The sequence below is a fragment of the Manacus candei genome, unplaced genomic scaffold (genome assembly GCF_025592945.1).
Source record: "Manacus candei isolate 608988 ecotype Guabito, Panama unplaced genomic scaffold, ASM2559294v1 h1tg000170l, whole genome shotgun sequence".
NCBI lineage: Eukaryota > Metazoa > Chordata > Aves > Passeriformes > Pipridae > Manacus > Manacus candei.
This window is the reverse complement of record NW_026138218.1, coordinates 120,206-142,048: the sequence shown is the minus strand read 5'-3', so window position 1 is coordinate 142,048 and position 21,843 is coordinate 120,206. Positions and strand designations below refer to the sequence as shown.

The 21,843-nt window shown below is 59.4% G+C and overlaps 1 protein-coding gene across 1 annotated transcript; it reads left to right on the top strand.

Moving 5' to 3' along the window:
- Positions 1–145: 145 nt before the first annotated feature.
- On the top strand, positions 146–21,065 carry ANKRD52 (ankyrin repeat domain 52). Its single transcript, XM_051773507.1, has 28 exons — positions 146–275; positions 2,656–2,739; positions 3,250–3,328; positions 4,066–4,136; positions 5,755–5,955; positions 6,040–6,127; positions 6,280–6,422; positions 6,584–6,796; positions 6,879–6,957; positions 7,658–7,772; positions 8,329–8,411; positions 8,497–8,614; positions 9,083–9,151; positions 9,639–9,779; positions 9,942–10,019; positions 10,591–10,702; positions 11,184–11,255; positions 11,722–11,923; positions 12,102–12,189; positions 12,316–12,433; positions 12,634–12,853; positions 13,473–13,560; positions 13,932–14,015; positions 14,163–14,308; positions 14,465–14,547; positions 15,061–15,143; positions 15,360–15,451; positions 16,174–21,065. Exons 1-28 carry the CDS (start codon positions 249–251, stop codon positions 16,416–16,418), a joined length of 3,222 nt encoding a protein of 1,073 aa, XP_051629467.1. The 5' UTR covers positions 146–248; the 3' UTR covers positions 16,419–21,065.
- Positions 21,066–21,843: the final 778 nt, after the last annotated feature.

Sequence of the window (21,843 nt, the reverse complement as noted above, 5' to 3'; positions counted from 1 at the left end):
CGGGACGGGGTCCCCCCCGGGCAGACCCCACAGAGCACGAGGGAGATGGCACAGGGGCGACCCCCCAGCCCCTCGCCCGCCCAGGGCCCCGGGCCGCCCGCCCGCGCCCGCTGCCCCCGTTTCCCCCGGCGGTGGGCGGTCCATCCCCGCGGCCCGGCCCCGCCGCTCCCCCCGCCCCGCAGCCGCCGAGCCGGAGCCGCCGCGGCCGGACCCGATGCCGGGAGCTGGGCGCTGAGGGCGGCCCCGACATGGGGGTTCTCAGCATCACGGACCAGGTGCGGCCGCCGCGCCCTCCCTCCCCTCCCGCCTGCCCTCCTCCCTCCCGCCGCGCTCGGGCCGCGCCGCCACCGCAGCCCGGGGATGCGCGGCCTAGTCCGGCTCCGCCACCGGGCCCGGCCCGGCCGCCGCCCCAAGGCCGCGGGCCCCGCCGCGCCGCTTCCCCCGGGCCGCCCCCGGGCCCGGCACGGCCGGGGGTCACCGCCCGGCCCGCCCCGCCCGCCGGGCCCAGCGCGGCCGGGACCCCCGGGGCCGGGACCCGCGGGAAGGACCCCCCGGCTCGGGAATGGGGGAAACCCGGGCATGGGACCCCCGGGACCCCCGGGAGGGACCCGCGGCCTCGCTGCGCCTCCCGCCGCCGCCCCGCCGGGTTTGGGGGATGCTCCCGGGGTGCGGGATGTCCCCCGCCGGGTTTGGGGATGCTCCCGGGGTGCGGGATGTCCCCCGCCGGGTTTGGGGACACGCTTTGGGTGCGGAGTGGCCCCAGAGAAGTTTTGGGGGGCACCTCTGGTTGCGGGTTGTCCCCGTCGGGTTCGGGGTCTCCCCTTGGGGCGCTGGGTTGTCGCCGTGGGGTTTTGGGGGCACCTGTGGGGTGCAGCGTGTCCTTGTCGGGTTTTGGGGAGGGTCCTGGCGTGCAGGGAGTCCCCAGCGGGTGTTGGGATACCCTTGGGATGCAGAGTGTCCCCATCATGGTTTTGGGGACGGTCCTGGGGTCCCTGTTGAGTTTTAGGGACACCCTTAGGGTGCAGCATGCCCCCATCAGGTTTGGGGATGGCCCTGGCTTGTGGGGAGTCCCCAGCAGCTTTTTGGGACACCCTTGGGTGCAGGGTGTCCCCAGCATGGTTTTGGGGATGCTCCTCATGTGCAGGGTGTGCCCATAAAGCCTGGGGGACACCTCTGAGGTGCAGAGTGTAACTGTCATGTTTTGGGGGCACCCCTGGCATGCAGAGTATCCCTGTCAGGTTTTGGGGACACCTCTGGTGTGCAGAGTGTCCCTATCGTGTTTTAGGAACGCTTCTGTGGTGGAGAGTGATTTTGGGGACACCCCTGAGGTGCAGGGTTGGCTTATTGTGTTTTAGGGATGATTCTGGGGTGCAGGGCATCCCCATCAGGTTTTGGGGGCACATCTGGGGTGCAGGGTCACCCTCCCTGGCCGGTGGCTGCTCCCTGGGCCACTCTGTCGTGTCCCATTCCTGGAACTGTGACCCCGGAGTGACCTGGGCTCGGACCCCCCTGTTCCCACTGTTTGGAAGCCTGGGGGGTGGGCTGGGGATGAGGGGGTGAAGGAGGAGGGGGCTGACCCAAGGCCACCGTTTCTGATTGAAACAGAACTTTATTTTTCGGGATAACCCAAACATTCCTCTCTCCCGCGGTGGGTGGGTGTGTCAGACCCAGCACCGCCGCCGGAGACGCTGGTTTTCCAGCCTTTCCTTCTTTTTTTTTTTTGGTAAAAAAACCCCCTTTTTTACTGTCTAACAAGTGATGCCGAGGCTGCTGCATTCCAGGGGGATGACGCAGGCGCTGCCCTGGCCCAGGATGTGTTCCCAGGGTTTAAGTGCCCTTATTTTGGGATGAGGCAGGGATGGGAAGGGGTCACTTCCAAATGGAGCTCGGTGTGTGCCGGAGAGGCTGAGAAGAGTGGGGCTCAATGGTTTCCACATCAAATCCAGCCTTTGGGGGGTGGGCAGAGCTGGGGGGCTGCAGGGGGTCACAGCACCCAGGACCCTCCATCCCAAAAGCTGCAGCAGCTCCGAGGCTGAAGTGGGGACGTGCTGGGTGCTGAACAGCCCAAGAGCAGCCTCTGCTCCCATTTTCTTCAGGAAAATGGCATTTTTAGGCCTGGAAAGGGGAAATGGGGTTCAGGGATGGCAGGTGGTGCCCGGAGGTTGGGCAGCACCTTCCCACTGCCCTGTCCCAGCAGCAAAGGGGCTCCAGCAGCCCCAACCTGGGCTGGGGCTCCATTACCAGAGGAATTTCTGGCTGTGCCCAAATTTTGGGTGGTAGGAGCTGGACCTGTTCCCGTGACTGGGAGCACGTGCTGGGTGCTGTGTGTGGAGATCTCAGCTGTGCATCGTCAGTGCTGCTCCTTGGACTCCTTGGGAAGCAGGGAGGCTTTTCCAATGATTCCTTGCTCTGTTTCTCAATGAACAACCAGGAAAAGTGTCTTTGCTGGCTGGAGAACTGGTCCCTGGTGCTGGCTGGGCCGTAGGGGTGAGGAAGCTGCCGGGTGCTGCCGGCGGGCCGGGCATGGGACTCGCTCCTGGAGCTGGGTCAGGCTGGTGTGGAGCCTCTGGCACATGGAAACACTGCAAGTTCTCCTCCCTCTCACATCTTCTGTGTGGTGCCACCATCAAGACTCGTTTCCCTTCTCCTTTGCAGCCTCCTCTGGTCCAAGCCATCTTCAACCGGGATGTGGAGGAGGTTCGGTCGCTGCTGAATCAGAAGGAGAACATCAATGTACTGGTGAGAGCTGGTGCTCCATCCCTCACCCAGCACTCCCAAAATCCTTCCCATCCTTCACCCAGCTCTCCCCAAATCCTTCCTGTCCCTCACCTGGCACTCCTTGGTCCTTCCCATCCCGAGATCAGATCCTGGGAAGGGTTTCCATTGCCAACCTGACCCTCCCCTGGCACAGCTGGAGGCCGTTCCCTCCTGTCCTGTCCCTTGTTCCCTGGGAGCAGAGCCCGAACCCCCCCAGCTCCCCCCTCCTGTCAGGGGGTTGCAGAGCCAGAAGGTCCCCCCTGAGCCTCCTTTTCTCCAGGCTGAGCCCCCCCAGCTCCCTCAATTGTCCAGCCCCTTGTCCTGGTGCTCCAGCCCCTTCCCCAGCTCCCTTCCCAGCTCTGGACACACTCCAGCCTCTCACAGCGGTGTTGGTGTCTGGGAGGAGGAGGAGGAGGAGGAGGAGGAGGAGGATCTCCCAGCCCTCTCCCTGCCCTCCAAGCTCACGGATGGTTCTTGTTCCTTCCCCCCAAGGACCAAGAACGCCGAACACCGCTCCATGCTGCTGCCTACATAGGAGATGTTGCAATCCTCGAGCTCCTAATCCTGTCAGGTGAGGGCTGGGGCTCGGGGCAGGCTGGGATCTGGCACAGGCGCTGCCTCGGAGCCACCCCTGATCCCCCCTGGCCTCGGGGGTGCAGCAAGACAGGGTTTGGTCACCCTCCAACCCTGTGCTCACGCTTAATCCAGCGAGGTTGCAGCCAGGGGAAGATTAGGGAATGTTGCCATAATCCTAAGAGGTTTGTTCAGGCGGAGAAGTGTCTTGGAACTGAAATAGCCGAGGTGGAAATGGAGCCAGGAGGGGGGATTGTGGCATTGGAGGAGGAGGATGCACAGCTTGGACAGCAGGGTGCTCAGAGCAGCAGTTCCCCTTGCTCCCAGAGCCAAAATCCAGGGGATTTTGCTCAGTTTTGGGTTGTGTCACTTGCCATGAAGGTGCCTTCGCTTCTCTTTCAACACAGCCAGTGCTTGGGCCCTGTGTGCTGAGTGTTGAGTCTCCTTCTCTGCTCCTCAGCTGTGGAGCCCTGGGACACTGTGAAGTGAGGGAACCCCGAGGCTGCTGTGATCCTGTGTGACCCCAGCAGGGAGAGACTCGGGCACGTTCTTTGCCGAGGGCTCGTTAAACGGGATCCGGGACGTTCAGCTCCATCTGCGGAGCTCGGGGTGCCCTTGCCTGCCCTGTGTGGCCTTTTGCCTGCCTGTGTGTGGGGTTCTGGGCAGCAAAGAGAGGCAGAAGAGGGGCCTCGGGGGTGGTGGGCCCTCCCTGACCCCTGTTTTGTTGTCCCCCAGGTGCTAATGTGAACGCCAAGGACACGGTTTGGCTCACCCCGTTACACCGCGCCGCGGCCTCTCGGCACGAGGTGGGTGCCCCGGGAAGGGGCCTCTGGCTCTGTCTGCTCCCCGTGGGAGGAGGGGGCTGTGCTTCTCCTCCTCCTTCCCACCCTGCCTGGTTTGGGCTCAGATGGGGGGTCTCATTAGAGCAGGAAAGGGCCGAATGCAAAGTTCAGAGGCTGCAAATGGGAGCTGGAACAAAACCCCCCTTGGTTCCCTTCCCTCCATCCTGCAGGAGTCAACCTGTGGGTTTTCCCCACATTCTCCTCCCTGCCTTCACTCCTTCCCCAGGGCTTTGTCTGTTCCAGCCTTACATTCCTTTGAGGGATGCTGGGGCTCTCACCCTGTCTCTCAGGAGCTGATTCCAACAGATCCTGTTGGAAAGTTTTCCCGGTGTTTATCTTTTGTGGGTTTAACTTCATCCCACTTAACTTTGCCCTGGTTTGAGTTGCTGGAGAGTGAGGAACTGTTGGTTGGAGCCAGGAGATCCAAAGCCCTGAGTGACGTGCGGGGCGAGTTACCACCCATGGAATTCTGATCAGCAGGAGACCCGGATGGAACATGAGGGTAAACCCCTCCAGAAGGTGTTTGTTGGAATGTGTGTGGACAGTCCCTGTGGGTCCCTAAAACATGGAGCTTGTGCTGCTTGTCTGGGAGTTTGGGAATCTGGGCACTCTCGTTGCTTCTCCTCCTGGGAAGTGCTGGATTGTCTCCTCCCTCGTTCTGTTCCTCCCCAGGTGCTTGGCACAGGGCTCTGCCAGCGCTGGCAAGCCCAGCTCCTGAGAGGAGCCTTCCCAAAACGCTTTCCCTGCCTGGAGCCCGCTCTCCAGGGTTGCTGGGTTGGTGTTTCTTGGCTCCATGTGCCACTCCAGGCCTGGGAGCAAAGAGCAGGGCAGTAATCCGTGGGGTTGGGATGGCTGCAGGTGGTGCCGTGGGGAGGTGAAACCGAAAATGAGGGGCTGCAGCCAAGAGCCTGCACAGCAACAGGGGGAAATGAGTGTCACATGTCGGTCAGTGGGTCACGTTTGTCATCCCCGCCCCTGGTGAGTCACAGGTGAACACCCACCCCCTTAATCCCATGGCTCGGGGTGTTCTCCAGCCCCTTCCCCAGCTCCCTTCCCAGCTCTGCACACGCTCCAGCCCCTCCATGTCTCTCTTGCCCAGAACTGGGCACAGCCCTGGAGGGGCCTCAGCAGTGCCAGCACAGGGGGACAGTCCCTGCCCTGGGCCTGTGCCCACACCGTGGCTGGCATAGCCCAGGGACCACTGGCCTCCTTGACCACCTGGGCACACCTGGGCTCACGTCCAGCCGCTGTCACCAGCATGCCCAGGGCCTTTTCCACCAGCAAGATCCCTTCTCTCTGCTTGTTCCTGGAGCCTCTGTCATGCTGCCTCTACCTCTGTGTGATAACGTGCTGAAACAGCCACATGTGTCTCGGGGGTGTCCCTGGGGACATGGGAGCAAACAGACCCTTTCCTTTGAGGGGTGGGGAGAAGCCACCGCACCGGAGCGCGTGGAGCAGTCACGGCTCGGCCGGCCCTGGCTCCGGGGCTGCTGTGGCTCTGGAAGGACGAGGAGGACCTGGGGGCCTCCCAGGGCTCTGTTAGGCCGGGTTAGAGCCCCCCCTCTCTCCTCTGCTCCCGCAGAAGGCACTTCACCTCCTCCTGAAGCACTCTGCGGACGTCAATGCCCGCGACAAGCACTGGCAGACGCCGCTGCACGTGGCCGCGGCCAACCGGGCCACCAAGTGCGTGGAGGCCCTGGTGCCCCTGCTCAGCACCGTCAACGTGGCCGACCGCACGGGCCGCACGGCGCTGCACCACGCCGTGCACAGCGGCCACCTCGAGGTAGGCAGGGGGGCCCGGCCCGCGCCCCCTCCCCGCCCCGGGGCAGCGAGGGCCCGGCCCCTCTCACCGCTCCTCCCCGTGCAGATGGTGAACCTGCTGCTGAACAAAGGGGCCAGCCCGAGCACTTGTGACAAGAAGGACCGGCAGCCCATCCACTGGGCAGCTTTCCTGGGTAGGTGTCGTGGTTTCACCCCGAGGCAGCCCCCAAACCCCTCAGAGCTGCTCGCCCACCGGCAGGATCGGGGAGAGAGTTGGAGAGATGGGGCTCCCCAGAGAACCTGTGTTTTCCGGGGTCCCTGACTCTTACCACTGTCTCCTGGACAGGGCATTTGGAAGTTCTGAAGCTGCTGGTGGCCCGGGGAGCTGACGTGATGTGTAAGGACAAGAAGGGCTACACCCTCCTGCACACGGCGGCGGCCAGCGGCCAGATCGAGGTCGTGCGTCACCTCCTGAGGCTGGGGGTCGAGGTAAGACCCCCACAGCTGCTCAGGGTGCTGCTCAGGTGCAGGCCAGGCTGGAGACAGGAGCGGGAGAGGGTGCTGGGTGGTGGCAGGAGCTCGAGGTGGTTCTCAGCTGCCTTTTTTCCTTCCTGAATCCCCAACTCCTCTGGACTCGGTTGCTCCCGCAGATCGATGAACCAAATTCCTTCGGTAACACTGCACTTCACATCGCCTGTTACATGGGCCAGGACGCCGTGGCCAACGAGCTGGTCAACGTCGGTGCCAACGTCAATCAGCCCAACGAGAAGGGCTTCACCCCCCTGCACTTCGCTGCCGTCTCCACCAACGGGGCCCTGTGCCTGGAGATCCTCGTCAACAACGGGGCCGACGTCAACTTTCAGGTCTGCAGTCTTTGGGAGCAGGAGCAGGAGCTCGGGGAGGCTGGTGGGTGGCACTGCTGTGACGTTGGTTCTGCTCTCGCAGAGCAAGGAAGGGAAGAGCCCATTGCACATGGCTGCGATCCACGGACGGTTCACGCGGTCGCAGATCCTCATCCAGAACGGTGAGTGGTTGCTCCGCCAGCCCTGGGTTATCCCAGACTTTTCTTGTGCCTCCAGGACCTCCTGGCGAGTCTGCTCGGGGGGTTTAAGACCTCTGCAGTCATCACTTAAACTCCTTCTGTGCCCTGGGATAATATCTACCTCCTAACATTCAATCTAAACCTCCCCTGGCACAGCTTGAGGCTGTTCCCTCGTTCTCTCTCTTGTTACCTGGCTCCCCCCTCCTGTCAGGGAGTTGTAGAGAGTGAGAAGGTCCCCCCTGAGCCTCCTCCAGAGGCTGGTGCTGGTGGCCCTGTGCTTCTTGGGGGTAGCAGGGACTGCTGTGCCCAAAGGCAGCAAAGTGCAGACCAGGGGACTGAAATTCCAGCCAGGTCAGAGCTGCTCCAGCCAAACAACATTCCCACTTCCACAGCCTGTAAGACAATATTCCTGTGAGAGGGCTCGGGCTTGGCAGACACCCCAGGGCTCAGCAGAGCCCTCCGGGGTGGAAACCATCCCCTGAGGGGGAAGGGGGGATCTGATGCCCAGGGCTTGCAGGGTACAGGTGGGCTCTGGGCTCTGAGGGCAGTTTGCAGTTCTCCTGCAGGATGCTGGGTGGACTCGAGGTGTCAGCCGTGTCCCTGGGATGGGAATGCAGGGTTGGAGCAGCCCGGGCTGCTCGAGGCTGGACCGCTGGCAAAGCCCTTGGCCTTTCCCTTGCAGGCAGTGAGATCGACTGTGCTGACAAATACGGCAATACCCCCCTCCACGTTGCTGCTAGATACGGCCACGAGCTGCTAATTAGTACTTTGATGACGAATGGTGCTGACACTGCAAGGTAAGGCAGGTCCCTTCCTTCCTCCCCCTGCTCCAGACTGGAGGATGCAGCTGTAGAATCACAGAATCATGGAATCATTAAGGTTGGAAAAGACCTCTAAGGTCATCGAGTCCAGCTGTCAGCCCAGGACCGTGTTCACCCCTGAGCCATGTCCCCAGGTGCCACATCCATATCCCTTTGGAATGCTGCTGGGGATGGTGACTCCCCCACTTCCCTGGGCAGCCTGTGCCAGTGCCTTCACCTTTTCAGTGAAGAAATTTTCCCTATTATCCAACCTAAACCACCCCTGGCACAACCTGAGGCCGTTCCCTCTCGTCCTGTCCCTTGTTCTCTGGGAGCAGAGCCTGACTTCCCTCCCAGCTCCCCACTCCTGTCAGGGAGTTGTGGAAAGCAAGAAGGTCCTCCCTGGGCCTCCTTTTCTCCAGGCTGAGCCCCCCAGCTCCCTCAATTTTCCAGCCCCTTCTCCTTCTTCTCCAGCCCCTTCCCCAGGTCCATTCCCTTCTCTGGACACACAGAATCCGTGCCCCACCCTGACTCCCCTCTCCTCTCCTTGCAGGCGTGGGATCCACGACATGTTCCCTCTGCACTTAGCTGTTCTCTTCGGATTTTCAGACTGTTGTCGTAAGCTACTTTCCTCAGGTGAGTGGCCCCAAACCCTCCTGTGCCGGGGCACTGGGGTGACCCCCGAGCTCCCCGCTGACCCCCTGCCCCTCCTGCCCCCCAGGTCAGTTGTACAGTATCGTGTCCTCGCTGAGCAACGAGCACGTGCTGTCTGCAGGCTTCGACATCAACACGCCTGACAACCTCGGGAGGACCTGTCTCCACGCTGCTGCTTCCGGAGGGTGAGCGCTGTGGGGACTGGGGCACGAGGGGGAGCTGGACCCCGGGTGCTGCTCCCAGCTCCGAGGGAGGGCAGAGACCTGTTCAGAGCAGGAGTGGAAATGGAAACCCCTCACAGAGCTGTCCTTCGGCATCGCAGCGCTGTCACCCCGCCTGGGTGATGGGGACGGTGACACAGAGACAGGAATCCTGGAGCTTTTTGGTAGCATAAATGCAGCCTGTCAGCTGCCCTGATGTCTCTCTGTAATTACCTGGTTGGCTGGGAGCTCCATGCCAGGCAGGGAGTGCAGAGGGTTATTTACTGGAGCAGGGAAGAGCTCTGTGTGTGCAGCATCAGCCACGGCTGCGGCTCCTGCGCTGCCCAGAGGTGACAAACCCGACTGGGCTGGCTTGTCTGCGCTGGGAGGAGTTTGCATTCCTGCTGTTTTCCTTTCTGATCTGTGCCTAAATCCTCTCCCCCCCTCCTGCAGGAATGTTGAATGTCTTAATTTGCTGTTGAGCAGCGGTGCTGACTTGAGGAGGAGAGATAAATTCGGGAGGTGAGTGTCCTGTGGGCCCTGAAACAGCTGGAGCACAGCGAGCCTGGGTTTGGGATGGGACATTCACAGAATCCCAGAATCCCTGAGGTTGGGAAAGCCCTCCAAGACCATCGAGTCCAACCTGTACCTGACTCCCACCTTGTCCCCCAGCCCAGAGCTCTGAGTGCCACGTCCAGATGTTCCTTGAACACCTCCAGGGGTGGGGACTCCACCACCTCCCTGGGCAGCCCCTTCCAATGTTTAACAACCCCTTCCATGGAGAGATTCCTTCTGATGTCCTCAGACCTTTGCTGTGTCTGGATCACCCCTCTAACCCCAGGGGCCCAGCTCTGGTTCCTCAAAAGGAGCTGCAGCTCCAAACCCTTGAGCCAGAGCCGGTCAGAGCTCAGCACTGGAGCGGGTGGGGGTGACTCCCCGGGTCCTGCCCTGCTGCTGGGTGAGTCTCCCCAGCTGTGCTGACCCCCCTTGTCCCTTCCCCCTTCCCCAGGACTCCACTGCACTACGCAGCTGCCAATGGCAGCTACCAGTGTACGGTGACACTGGTGACGGCGGGAGGCAGCATCAACGAGGCCGACTGCAAAGGCTGCACCCCCCTACACTACGCTGCTGCCTCGGACACCTACAGGAGGTGACTGGTCGGGGGCTGGCGGTGGCACTGGGGGCAGTGGGGCTGGGGGGTGACACTCTGCTGTCCCCTGGCCGCCTCCTGCCGCTGGCACTCGGTGGGTTACGACAAAGGGGAGCCCCGGGGGGGGAACCAACAAACTGATGGGGGTCTGTGGCCTTGCAGAGCAGAGACTCATTCAGGAAACAGCCATGACACTGACGAGGAGCCACTGAAGGAGTCCAGGCTGAAGGAGGCGTTCTTGTGAGTCCAGAGTTGTGTAACTTCTAAAGGATTTCTAAACTTTTAACAGCCACACCTTCTTGCAGCAAGTAGTTCTGCAGCTAATGATGTACTGCATGAAGAAGCACTACCTCTTCTCCCCTGGAATTTGCTCCCCTAGTTCCTGTGTTTGAAGAGAAGGCATAAGATCTGTGTTGGGTCAGAGCAAAGCTCAGTCTAGGCCCATGTTCTGTTTTCCACAGCAGCCAGAGGTGGATGCTCAGGAGAGAGTATAAGAAGATGAATACATGGAATATATTACCTGACTGTCTTCCATCTCTTAGCATGTCTTATTTTGCTCTGGGACACGGTGATTTGGTGTTTGCCCATTCCCATTTTGCTGGGAATCCCTCACTCTGGAGCAGCAATGCCTCAGAGAGAGGAAACATCTGCTGATGTGATTCCCGGGGCAAACCCGGTCCTTGCTTCCAGTGGGCTTTGTGTTTGCTCCGTGTCCGGGTGGGATTTGCACAGCACCTGCTCCGGGTGTTCCCCACAGAGCTCTGCCTCTCCAGTCACTCCTCACCCTTCCTCTCCCCTCTGCTCGTTGCAGTTGTTTGGAGTTCCTGCTGGATAACGGTGCCGACCCCTCCCTGCGGGACAAGCAGGGCTACACCGCCGTCCACTACGCGGCCGCCTACGGCAACAGGCAGAACCTGGAGCTGGTGAGGGCCTGGGGGGACCCCTGTGCTCCCAGGAACGGGGGCAAACCTGTCAGAGAACCTGTCACACCCGTGCTGCCCGGGTGTGGCTCAAGGAACGCGTGTTGTGGGCACCGCAGGGTTTGTCCAAGGGGTGGGGTTGGCCATGGGGACCTGGGCAGCTGTTGGAATGCCATGGAGGGAAGACCTGGGCTGGAGGGAGATGCCCCAGAGGAAGGAGCTGTGTTACCTGGCAGAGGCAGGTGTGTGGATTTCCTGGAGCTGCGTGGGCAGAGGAAATCAGGAAATCTTGGACTAGCAGGGACTTGCTGCTGCCTCTGCAGCACTCAGAGCCACGTTAGGGAATGGCCCATCCTGAAATTCAGGCAGATGAACAGGATTTCTGACCCCTCTGCAGCTGCTGGTGGACAGGGTGCGTGTCAAAGCCTCCAGGAGCCCAGGGCAGTTATGGATCACTTATGAGTTTGTCTTGTTGCTCTTGCAGCTCCTGGAAATGTCTTTTAACTGCCTGGAGGATGTGGAAAGCACCATTCCAGTCAGCCCTTTGCACTTAGCTGTAAGTACGGCTGGGGGGGCTCCTGCTGTGTCCTGGAAAGGTGCCCAGGATGGTCTGGGCTCCTGCTGTGTCCTGGGAAGGTGCCCAGGATGGTCTGGGCTCCTGCTGTGTCCTGGAAAGGTGCCCAGGATGGCCGGAGGAGGGAAGGTGTTGGTTGTGGGGGAGGAGCTCCTCACAGGCCTTTGGTCAAAGGCCTTTAGTTTGTCTGTTAAACTCTGATCTTTCCAGGACTTTCTGGGTGCTGCTGTTTGGAGTGTGGGCAGGGGTGCGAGTGGGCAAGGGTTTTGAGTAGAACCCAAATGCAAAGGAGGCCCAGTGGCTGGGCAGGAGCAGCCCTGCCCTGAGAGGCTCAGGGGCAGGAATTATCCTTCTGGGTGCCTGGAGGAGACAGCTCTGGGTGCCTGGGGCAGCACTCCCGGGCACAGCCTCTGCAGACACTGCTCCAACACGGTCTGCCTTGTCCCAGGCCTATAATGGTCACTGTGAAGCCCTGAAGACACTTGCTGAGACCCTGGTGAACCTGGACGTGCGGGACCACAAGGGCCGGACAGCGCTGTACCTCGCCACGGAGCGGGGCTCCACCGAGTGCGTGGAGGTGCTCACCAGCCACGGCGCCTCCGCGCTGGTCAAGGAGAGGAAGAGGAAGTGGACCCCTCTCCACGCTGCAGGTGAGGGAGGGCAGACGGGGCCGGGAGTGGGACCGGGGCCCGTTGGTGCCACCGCGGCCGAGGATGCCCCATCACCCAACTGCTGTCTGGGGTGAGGGAAGGGGCACCGACCCCTCCCTTTGGTTTTGGGGGCCCAGCCGTGCTTGTGGGTGACTCCTTTCCTCGCCCCTGTCTCCAGCTGCCAACGGGAACACGGATTCCCTGCACCTCCTGATAGACAGCGGGGAGCGGGCGGACATCACCGACGTCATGGACATCCACGGCCAGTGAGTCTGTCTGGCTGTTTCTTTGGGGTCTCTGTGGCACAGGTGGGAGAGGCAAGGGAGAGAGGGAATACTCAGACCTGGCTGGTTTCCAAGCCCACCCTCCTCCCCGCTGCCTTTCCCCCCCAGAACCCCGCTGATGCTGGCGATCATGAACGGCCACGTTGACTGTGTCCATCTCCTGCTGGAGAAGGGATCCACGGCTGACGCAGCGGACAAGAGGGGAAGGACTGCCCTGCACCGAGGGGTGAGTGTGTCCTGGGGGCCCTGGAGCTGCTGCTTGGCCTCCTGTGGAGGCTGCTCGGGGGCCAGGCCGGTGGGAAAGTGCCCAAATTCCTTCCAGACACACAACACTTGGGAAGGAAACTGTGGAAGAAAGGTGCTCATGTGTTGTTAAATGATTCCAGGGGTGGGATCTGACCCTCTGGTCCTCTCTCCTGGCCACAGGCTGTGACAGGCTGTGAGGATTGCCTGGCTGCTCTGCTGGACCACGATGCCTTCGTCCTGTGTCGGGATTTCAAGGGCCGGACCCCGATCCACTTTGCCTCGGCGTGTGGGCACCTGGAAATCCTGCGGACCCTGCTGCAGGCAGCCCTCTCCACTGACCCCCTGGACTCCGTGGTGGACTACAGCGGCTACTCACCGATGCACTGGGCTTCTTACAGTGGTGAGGAGGGGCTGGGGGGACCAGGGAGAGCCTCCCCCTGCTTTGGGAGCCGTCGGCTCAGCACTGACTTCCTGCTGAAGAGGATGGCACAAAGCTGGGAGGGAGTTTTTCTCTTCCTGCCAAGCCCCTTAAAAAAGGATCAAAATTGGAAAGGAGCTATCCCAGAAGAGCTGAGGCTGGCTCCTCCTGGATGCTGGATTTATGGGATGACTGTGGGGAGGTGGGACTGACACGGCAGCAGGAAGGGACGTCCCTGTTCCAGAGGGAAACCAGGGATGTGGCTTGGACTCCTTCAGGAGATGTGTGGAATTAGAAACCTCCTGAAGTGCAGCAGCTTTGCTGCCAGTGAGGAAATGGACCTGTTGCCTCTGTGCTGGGGACTGGGAGTGTTTGGGCACCTTGTCTGAGCCTGTGGCTCCTTGGGCAGCTCTTTGGCACTGCTGAGGCCCCTCCAGGGCTGTGTCCAGTTCTGGGCCCCTCTCAGCAGGAGAGACACTGAGGGGCTGGAGCATGTCCAGAGCTGGGGAAAGGGCTGGAGAAAGGGCTGGAGAACAAGGAGAAGGGTCCAGGAAGGACCCACAGGCCGAGTGCTGACACATTTCTGTCCCTCTCTCCTCAGGGCATGAAGATTGTCTTGAATTGTTACTTGAACACAACCCGTTTGCGTACCTAGAAGGAAACCCCTTTACTCCATTGCACTGTGCAGTGTAAGTGACACCTGGGACCTGCCCCAGGGCCTTCCCAGCCCCATGGTGTGGGACTGGGGATTTGTGGTGCAAGTGGAGGAGCTCCAAACCCTGCCCCCCTTGCCAAGGGCTCCATCCTGGGCAGCAGCAGCAGCTGGGGAGGGGAGAGGAAGGGGGAGAACAGGGTGGGCCTGGGGTGTCCTTGGGACCTGGGGCAGCACAGGAAGGGGCAGGGCTGTTGTCTGACATGTTTCTGTGTTTCCTTGAATAATACCAAGAAAGGTGAAGGGGTGTTTTACCCCAAACAATTCCAGAGCAGCTGCTGTTTGTGTCAGAGCCCCAGGAATGTGCTGCTCGATCCTGTTCTAACTTCCCTTCTCATCCCCCCTCAGAATTAACAACCAGGATGGCACTGCTGAAATGCTGGTGGAAGCATTAGGTGCCAAGATTGTTAATAGCAGAGATGCCAAAGGAAGGTGAGCTCACACTCATCCCCGGTGCTGCTGTGCCCCCCTCAGTGACTTCCACCTGATCTCCCCTGGCTCCAAGGGGCTCTGCTGTCCCCAACCACCCCGAGGTGGGTGCTGTGCCCTCCTCTTGACCCGCTTTTTGTGTGTTCCCAGGACCCCCCTTCACGCTGCTGCCTTTGCAGACAACATCCATGGTTTACAGCTGCTCCTGCGGCACCAGGCCGAGGTGGACACGGCGGACAAACTGGGCAGGACCCCCCTCATGGTGGCTTCTGAGAACGGGCACACGGCAGCAGTGGGTGCGTGCTGGGTTCCCCAGGGGGCTGAGAGGCTCCCTGTGGCTCCTCCACGAGCAGATCCCGTGGGAGCAGGGCTGTCCCTGTCCTCACAGGCACACTGGGGCGTTGCTGGGCTCGGTGTGGCTTCCTCTCACCAGCACCTCTCCTTCATTTCAGAGTTCCTGCTGTACCAAGCAAAAGCAAATATAACTGTGCTGGATGTCAACAAGAACACAGCTCTTCACCTGGCCTGCAGCAAGGTGGGGAGATGGCTGGGATTGCTGTCACTGTCACCTTGTCACCTTCATGAGAAGGGTTGTCCCCCTACTCGTGCCCCACAGAGCAGAGCTGAGGGCCCCGGGCCTGCCCTGACACACCTGGGTCGGTTTTGAGCAGCTCAGGTAGCACAGACCCATCTGTATTTTCCTTGGGGAGCCCCTCTCTGAGTTTCCAGGATCACTTCCATCCCTGGCAATGTTCCAGGCCAAGCTGGATGGGGCTCTGAGCAACCTGGGCTAGTGGAAGGTGTCCCTGCCCATGGCAAGGGGTGGAACAAGTTGATCTTTAAGGTCCCTTTCAACCCCACCCATTCCATGATTCCATGGTGGGAGCAGGAGGCTCGTGGTCAGCAGGTCCACACCGAGGAGGAGGCAGAGGGGGCAGCACTTGTGCCCTCCAGCCCTGCCCAGGGGACCCGTGTTAGAGGGTTGGGTTTAGGGAACGTTTCCATATCCCAGGGAATCCTGCACTAAACCCTCCGCTCTCCTTCCCAGGGCCATGAAAAGTGTGCCTTGTTGATCCTGGGGGAAACCCAAGACCTTGGCCTTATCAATGCAAGTAACAGTGCTCTGCAGATGTGAGTATTTGCCCAGCTGGTGCCCGTGGGACGGCACCGAAGGGGCTTTGCTGGGAGCGGGGGGATACCTTGGGAAAGGCGGTGGGAGCTCGGCTCCTGCTCTGGGAGCAGGTGAGCTCAGAGCACAGTGCCTGCCCTTGGAGCCGCTCCCAGGGCCCTGTGCTTTGGCACGAGGTGCCCCAGGCAGGGGTTCACCCCACTCCTCCCTCTCCCCAGGCCGCTCCACATCGCGGCGCGGAACGGACTGGCCTCCGTCGTGCAGGCCCTGCTCAGCCGCGGGGCCACCGTGCTGGCTGTGGATGAAGAAGGTGGGTGTCCCGGGGGGGTTCAGCATCCCTGGGAGGTGGGGGATGCCCAGGAGCTGCTCAGCCAGGATCAGGATTCCCACACGTCTCAGCAGCTCGTGGCGTGGCAGACGTGGCCTGGGGAGGACAGGAGCACGCGCCACTCCCTGTGAAAGCATTTCCAGGTCTCACAGGTGTTCAAAATGTGGGTTTTTTCCCCCCTGTGCACCATCTGGTGCTCCCTGGCTCCTGCCAGGCCCCAGCCCATCTGTGACTCACTTCCACCGTGGCAGAAGCTGCTGGTTGTGGCCAGAAGCTTTTTCTCCTGGCAGAGCAGGAATCCCTCTGAGCTGTGGTGAATATCCCAGGGTCTGCCGGGTGCTCCCGAGCCTGTTTGTTCATCTCCTGCTGGTCCTGCCACACTTGGGAGTGGTTCCTGCAATCACAGGGATTGACAGTGCCCAGAGGGGTCTGTTAAAATATTGGATAATTGAGATATTGGTAAAGACAAAGAGGTCAAGCTGTGGCTGCCCCAGCCCTGGGAGTGTCCAAGGCCAGGCTGGACGGGACTTGGAGCAGCCTGGTCTAGTGCAAGGTGTCCCTGCCCCTGGCAGGGGGTTTGGAAGTGGATGATGTGTGAGGTCCCTTCCCCCCAAGCCATTCCATGATTCTGTGTCCTGGCCCCCATCAGACAGCCCCGACTGCAGCGTCCCCAGGCCCCTTCCTCACCCCCGCCCTCGTTCCAGGTCATACCCCAGCCTTGGCATGCGCTCCCAACAAGGACGTTGCCGACTGCCTGGCACTTATCCTCTCCACCATGAAGCCTTTCCCACCTAAGGACGCCATCAGCTCTTTCAGCTTCAACCTCCTCAAGAACTGCGGCATCGCGGCCAAGACGGCGGCGTGCGGGGCCCTCCCCAACGGCAGCTCCTGCCCCTACACCAAGGACCGGCACAACGCCATCGGCCTGGACGGCTGTTACTCGGAGTAGCTTAAACTATGGGTGACCTAATATCTTATTATATTTATTTAGAAATTCTATAAATATAGGGCACTTTAAAGGAGAACAAGACTGGGCAGGCCAAGCGCGGCCCGGCGGGCCAAGAGTTCGGCGCTTTCCCCCTCTCACCGGGTGCCGGTGCGGTGCCAAAGCTGCTCCTGGCAGTGCCCCTCCCGTCCCCTGCCCCTTCCCAATCCTCTCTGTGCCCTCGGTGGCCGGGCAGGAGGCGGAAGAGGCAGGATTTGGGCTGGGACAAGGCAGGTGCCACCACCCACCGCTGGTTTCCCCCCGGCCCGTGGGGTGGGCGAAGCCGTTCCCGGTGTTTCCCGGTGCCCTGTGCCAGCCTCCCGCCCTGCTGGGCTGCCCCCGGGGCTGCCACCCGGCTGGGATGGGGAAGCCTGAACTCTTGGTGGGATGGGGGGTGGGAATTTGGGATGGCTGGCCGGGGTGGGGGTCAGCTCCTGGCCAAGTGCCGCTGTCGCCGCTCCTCTCGGAGTCGCTCTTTCCTCCTCTCATCCTTCGAGTCCAAACACTTGAACCAAGATCTACTGTACCTGGGGACACTAAAATATCCTTTTGGCAGCTCATTTCTAGGGGAAAACGGGTGCTGCTGCCCGAGCCCGGCCGCGGATGCGCCACTGGAGCCTCCTCCCCACACCAGGCACTTTAGGGATTCTGTTGGTTGTTGGTTTTGATTTTTTCCTTGGCAAATTGTCAGATCCTAAAACGATTCTGCTTTGAGTTTCCCTTCCCTGGTTTGTGTGGCTGTTTCCATGCGAGAGTCAGTGTTGGCTGGTTGTTTTTTTAAAAAGAGATGAGAATTATTTATAGAGAAACGAACATTTACCTTTAAAAAACAACAAAAACCATAAAAAAAAAAAATCAATGTTTTAGCCTTTACTAAGGAAACAAATGCACTTCTGAGTCCTTATTCACAACCCTGAGTAAGTCTGTGTTGCTTTTTCGGATGCAGCATCCTGGCAGGTTTCGTGGCACGTGTGGATGTGGGTGGGATCGTTGTTTTTTGGTTTGGGTTTTCCTTTTTTCCTTTTTCTTTTTTTTTTTAATTTTAGAAATCCTGTTTATGCTGCAGGTTTGAAGCATTCGAGAATGTTGCACTGTTGTTTTTTTTTCCGTTGATTTTTTTTTCTTTTGTTGTTGTTTTTCCTTCTGAATTACTGTAACAGTATCAAAAAACAATGTTTTCCTCCATACCACGAGTCTGTTCAAAGCCAAAGACGGGGATGCAGAGACCGGGAACGGGCTGGAATTTCAGGAACCACCGTCCCCCCCGAGCTCCTCTCCCACTGCAGCCGGGCCCACCTGGGGAGCACGAGGCTGGGGCCGCCCTGGGGGTGTCCCAGTGGGATCCCCCGGGATGGGAGCAGGGATGAGAGCATCCCTGTGTCCCCCAGAGCCCGTGACGGGGCTGAGCGAGCCCTGAGAGTGTCAGAGAGAAAAGGGCATTTCTGTAACCAAAATTACTTCTTTTTCTTGTCTTTTTTTTTGATGATTTCTAAATGAAGGTGGCTCCTGCCAGGGAGGAGTGGCAGGTGTAGGTTGTGGAGCCGACCGTTCCCGGGGCAGCTCCCGGGGGACACTCCCGGCCCCCACGGGCAGGATCCCCTCGCACTGTTTCTTTCTTTTTACCAAAGCCAAACTCTTAGAACCAAAAATGAAGTTTCAGTCTTGGCCTTTGGGTGATAAGCACATTTTCTTGGCGTTTCCCGGAGGAGTTTGTCCCGGAGGGGGGAGCGGGCCCGGGGCCCCCCCGGTGCTCCTGCTCCCCGTCCCGCACTTGGCTCAGCAAAGCACTCAGCAAACTTGCCCTTGGTAAGATCCTGGAGCCAGGGCCAGGCACTTCTGAGGGGCAGAGCTCTGCCTCCTCCAGGGGGATCTTCCCTGTGGATCCCCTCCTTTTAGGACAGTATCCCCAGCGTGTCCCCCTCCTCACTCCCCTCGAGCTTGAAAGGAAGCGTTGACCTTTCTGCACCGGATACCTCAGTTTGGAACCAGAATGAACTCACGAAACTTGAATCAAAAGATCCTTTTGGAAGATCCTTTTCAGTATTCTACGGAGGAGAACTGGAAACAGAGACTTGTTTACATTGCTGGCGAATCCGCACTCGCCTCTTGCAGCTCTTTCCCTTTCTGGGAGGAATTTAAGCATCACTTTATCTCCTGGCTGCTTCCCTCCCCCTTCCCACGGGGCAGGAAAGTGGGGCCAAAGTCCTGAGCCGTTGCCTTCAAGGGCTAAAGTGCTTTTCCAGGCACCTGGAGGGGCCGAGGCGCTCCCGGCCCCGGCCGGGCAGCGATTCCCGGGGGCAGGGAGGGTCGGAGCGGGGCTGTGATGCTCCCTCTCCCTGGAATCCACCCCTGCCCCGGGAGGGCCGTGCCCCCCTCGTGCCGTGGCCCTCGGAGTGGCCTCATGGCTGTCGGGAGACGGGATCCGGCACCATTTCACTTGAACGTGGCTTTTCCCCCCGTTCCGTAGAGCACACGGAAAATGCTGCTTGTCCTTCACCCCCCCCGGCCCCCTCCCTGTGTTTTGGAGTATTATTGTGGTTTTCAGTTCCTTTGCTTAGAGGAGAAAGCTGATCCTTCTCTTGGCCCTGTTGCCGTGCTCTGCCGTGTCCCCTCCGCTCAGCGACGCCGAGACAATCAATGTGATCTCCGTAAGGGCTTCTCCATCCTCTGCCACGCCACGCTTCGTGTCCTCCCCTCTTAGCCAGGAGCTTCTTCTCCCCTCCCCTGTGTCTTCTTAAAAATAGTAATAATAGTAATAATAATAATAATAATAATAATAATAATGAGAACGGAGGGAAACGAGGTTCCAGCGGCGCATCCGTGGTCCGGGAGCAGAGGGGAGGGGATGGGGTGGGAAGGGCACGTGTGGCCTTGGGGGTCCCAGTCTTGTTCTCCTTTAACGCTGTATCGTATCGTTGACAGCACAGCTTGACAATTTAAGTAATAATCAAAGTGTTTGGTAATAATGCATTATTTTGCTAAACGAGATTTGTGATGGTTTCCCTGGTGCATTGTAAAGAGGGATGGAGGGAAACTTCCGCTGCCCCGCCCGCTGCCCCCTCCCCAGCCCCTCGTGGGCTCCCAAACCTGCTTCCCTCGGACCTTTATGCCAAAGTTGGACCATTCCTGCTCAGTTCTGCCCCTCCAAGCAGCGAATTTTTCGGCTTTTCCCCCCTCAATCTGATCAGTCTCTTGGTTTGGAACACGCAGGCACCGGATCTCCCTCCCCTTCCCTGTCCCAGCCTCTGGAAAAAGGAAGTTTCTCTCCGCCCCCTTGGTCCAAAGCACTTGCTTCAAGTAATAAGCACTTTTGTTAAAGCATGAGTCTGGATTCCCTTTAGCATCCCACGGGATAGAGAGCAGCGCGAGGGATACGAGAGTGTCTTTGGCTTTATTTTTTCAGTTGGAATTTAAAAAAAAAAAAAAAAAGTTCGTTTCTAGGGAATGAATGGACAAAGGGAAGTTGTGTTTTGAGAGAGAGAGAGAAAAAAAAAAACCTAAAAAAACCTAAAAAACAAACAAACTAAAAAAAAAAACAAACCAACCCAACAGCACAAGTACATTTCAAGTCCCCGGGTGTTTTTGCACTGCCATTGCCCGAGCGAGGGGCTCCGGCCCCCTGAGCCATAGACCCTCTGACAAACACTGAATGTACCGGGCTCGGCGTCCCCGACGGAGCCCCAGTCCCCGAGCGAGGAGGAGAGCCTGGGGGAGTCTTTGTTGTCGCTGTTCCCCAGCTGCAGGCACTTGGAAACTTAGTTCTTTGGGGAAATGTGTCCCCTGTCCCGCTCCTGTCCCCTCTCCCATCCCTCTCCCACCCCTGTTCCCTCTCCCATCCCTGTCCTGTCCCTCTCCTGTCCCTTCCCCACTCCTCTCCTGCTCTCTTCCCACCCTTCTCCCATCATTTTCCTCTCCCTCTCCAATCTCTCTCTCTTCCTTCCATTCCCTCTCCCATCCCCTCTCTCCTCCCTCTCCCCTCCCCTCCCTCTCCCGGACGGAGCGAGGATCCCCCTCCCAAACTCCGATTCCAGCCCCTTCGGCCCCATCCCGGGGCTGGAATCCGGCAAATAAAAAAATAGCACTAAAAGCCAAGCGAAAAAAAAAAAAAAATCTCCAAACTCGTGGCATCAGTTTTGGTTTTGTTTCTGTTTGGGTGTTTGGAGCACCCGGAGCGTGGCGGGGTCTGTGCAGATCCCAGTCCCCGGGGGGAGGGACAAGGAAAGCCCAAAACGAGGAACGCAGAGTCCCAGGAAACAACCTTTTTTCCTTGATTTTATCCTGACGTTCCGTGGGGCCTGAGGAGCCCCCCCGGCTCCCTGCCAGCACCCCCCCGGGGTAGGATCCGTGCAGCCCACGCTCACCTTTGCCTTCAGTGAGAAACCAAAGGAAAAAGCAGCCCCTCCCAGAGGATCCCGGCGGGATTCCTTGGTTCGGGCTTTTCTTTCTTTTTCTTTGCCTTTTTTTTTTTTTTTTTTTTTTTCCCCTCCCTCCTTTTCTTTCTGTTCTTTGTTTTTCTCCAAGGACACAAGGAGCTCTTCAATCCTCTTCTCCTGGCTGGAATTTTCTGGGCTCGGCAGTGAAAGGAGATTAAACCCCTCCCCGCCCCCCCCCCCCAAAAAAAAGCCGAGACTCAAAGAAGCATCATCGGGAGCTCCGGGTAACGTACCCACGGGGCGGGAGCTCCCCAGGGGAGCAGTGGCTCTGGAGCTGCCCTGAAATCCTTGGAGTGGCTCTGGAGCTGCCCTGAAATCCTTGGAATTGCGGAGGGGAGGAGCCGGAGCCCCCGCGGGGCGGTCGGGGATGGGGGGACGCGTCTCTTGAGGCATCTGTAGCAACTCTGTGTCTTTAATATCCTCCGTGTCAATGCTGCACCTCTGTATTTTATGCACATAAATGTTCCTTTGGTGGCGACAGGACAAACCTCATCACCTGTCAGGTTCAGCCGACTCCTCCCTGTCCCGGCCTCTGCGGCCCCGGGGCCTCGTCCCTCTTCCCGTGCTGGGGGGAGGAAGAGGGGGAAGAGAAAAAAAAAAAAAAAAACAAAAAAAAAAGAGGAAAATAGCCTTACTCGACCCAGTCGTATCAATATTGTTCGTCAACTTGAAAATAATAAAGGAAACGCATGGAAACCTCCGGCTGAGCCCACGGCCTGGGTGTGCTGTTTGGAGAAGGGGGGTGTGAGGGCCTCCTGCTGCTGTTCCCCGACTTCTCAGGCTCCCCTGGAGCTGCTGATGGGCCTGGGCCTTCCTCCTGTCCCTTCTTTTTCCTTCTCTGAGCCCTTTGGGAGTGGGTTCCTGATGGCTTGGACAAAACTGCCGGTTTTTGGGGCTCAGCACTTGGATTTCAGGGGTTGTTGGCGTCGGAGCCGGGGGGTGCCAGGGGTCCCACC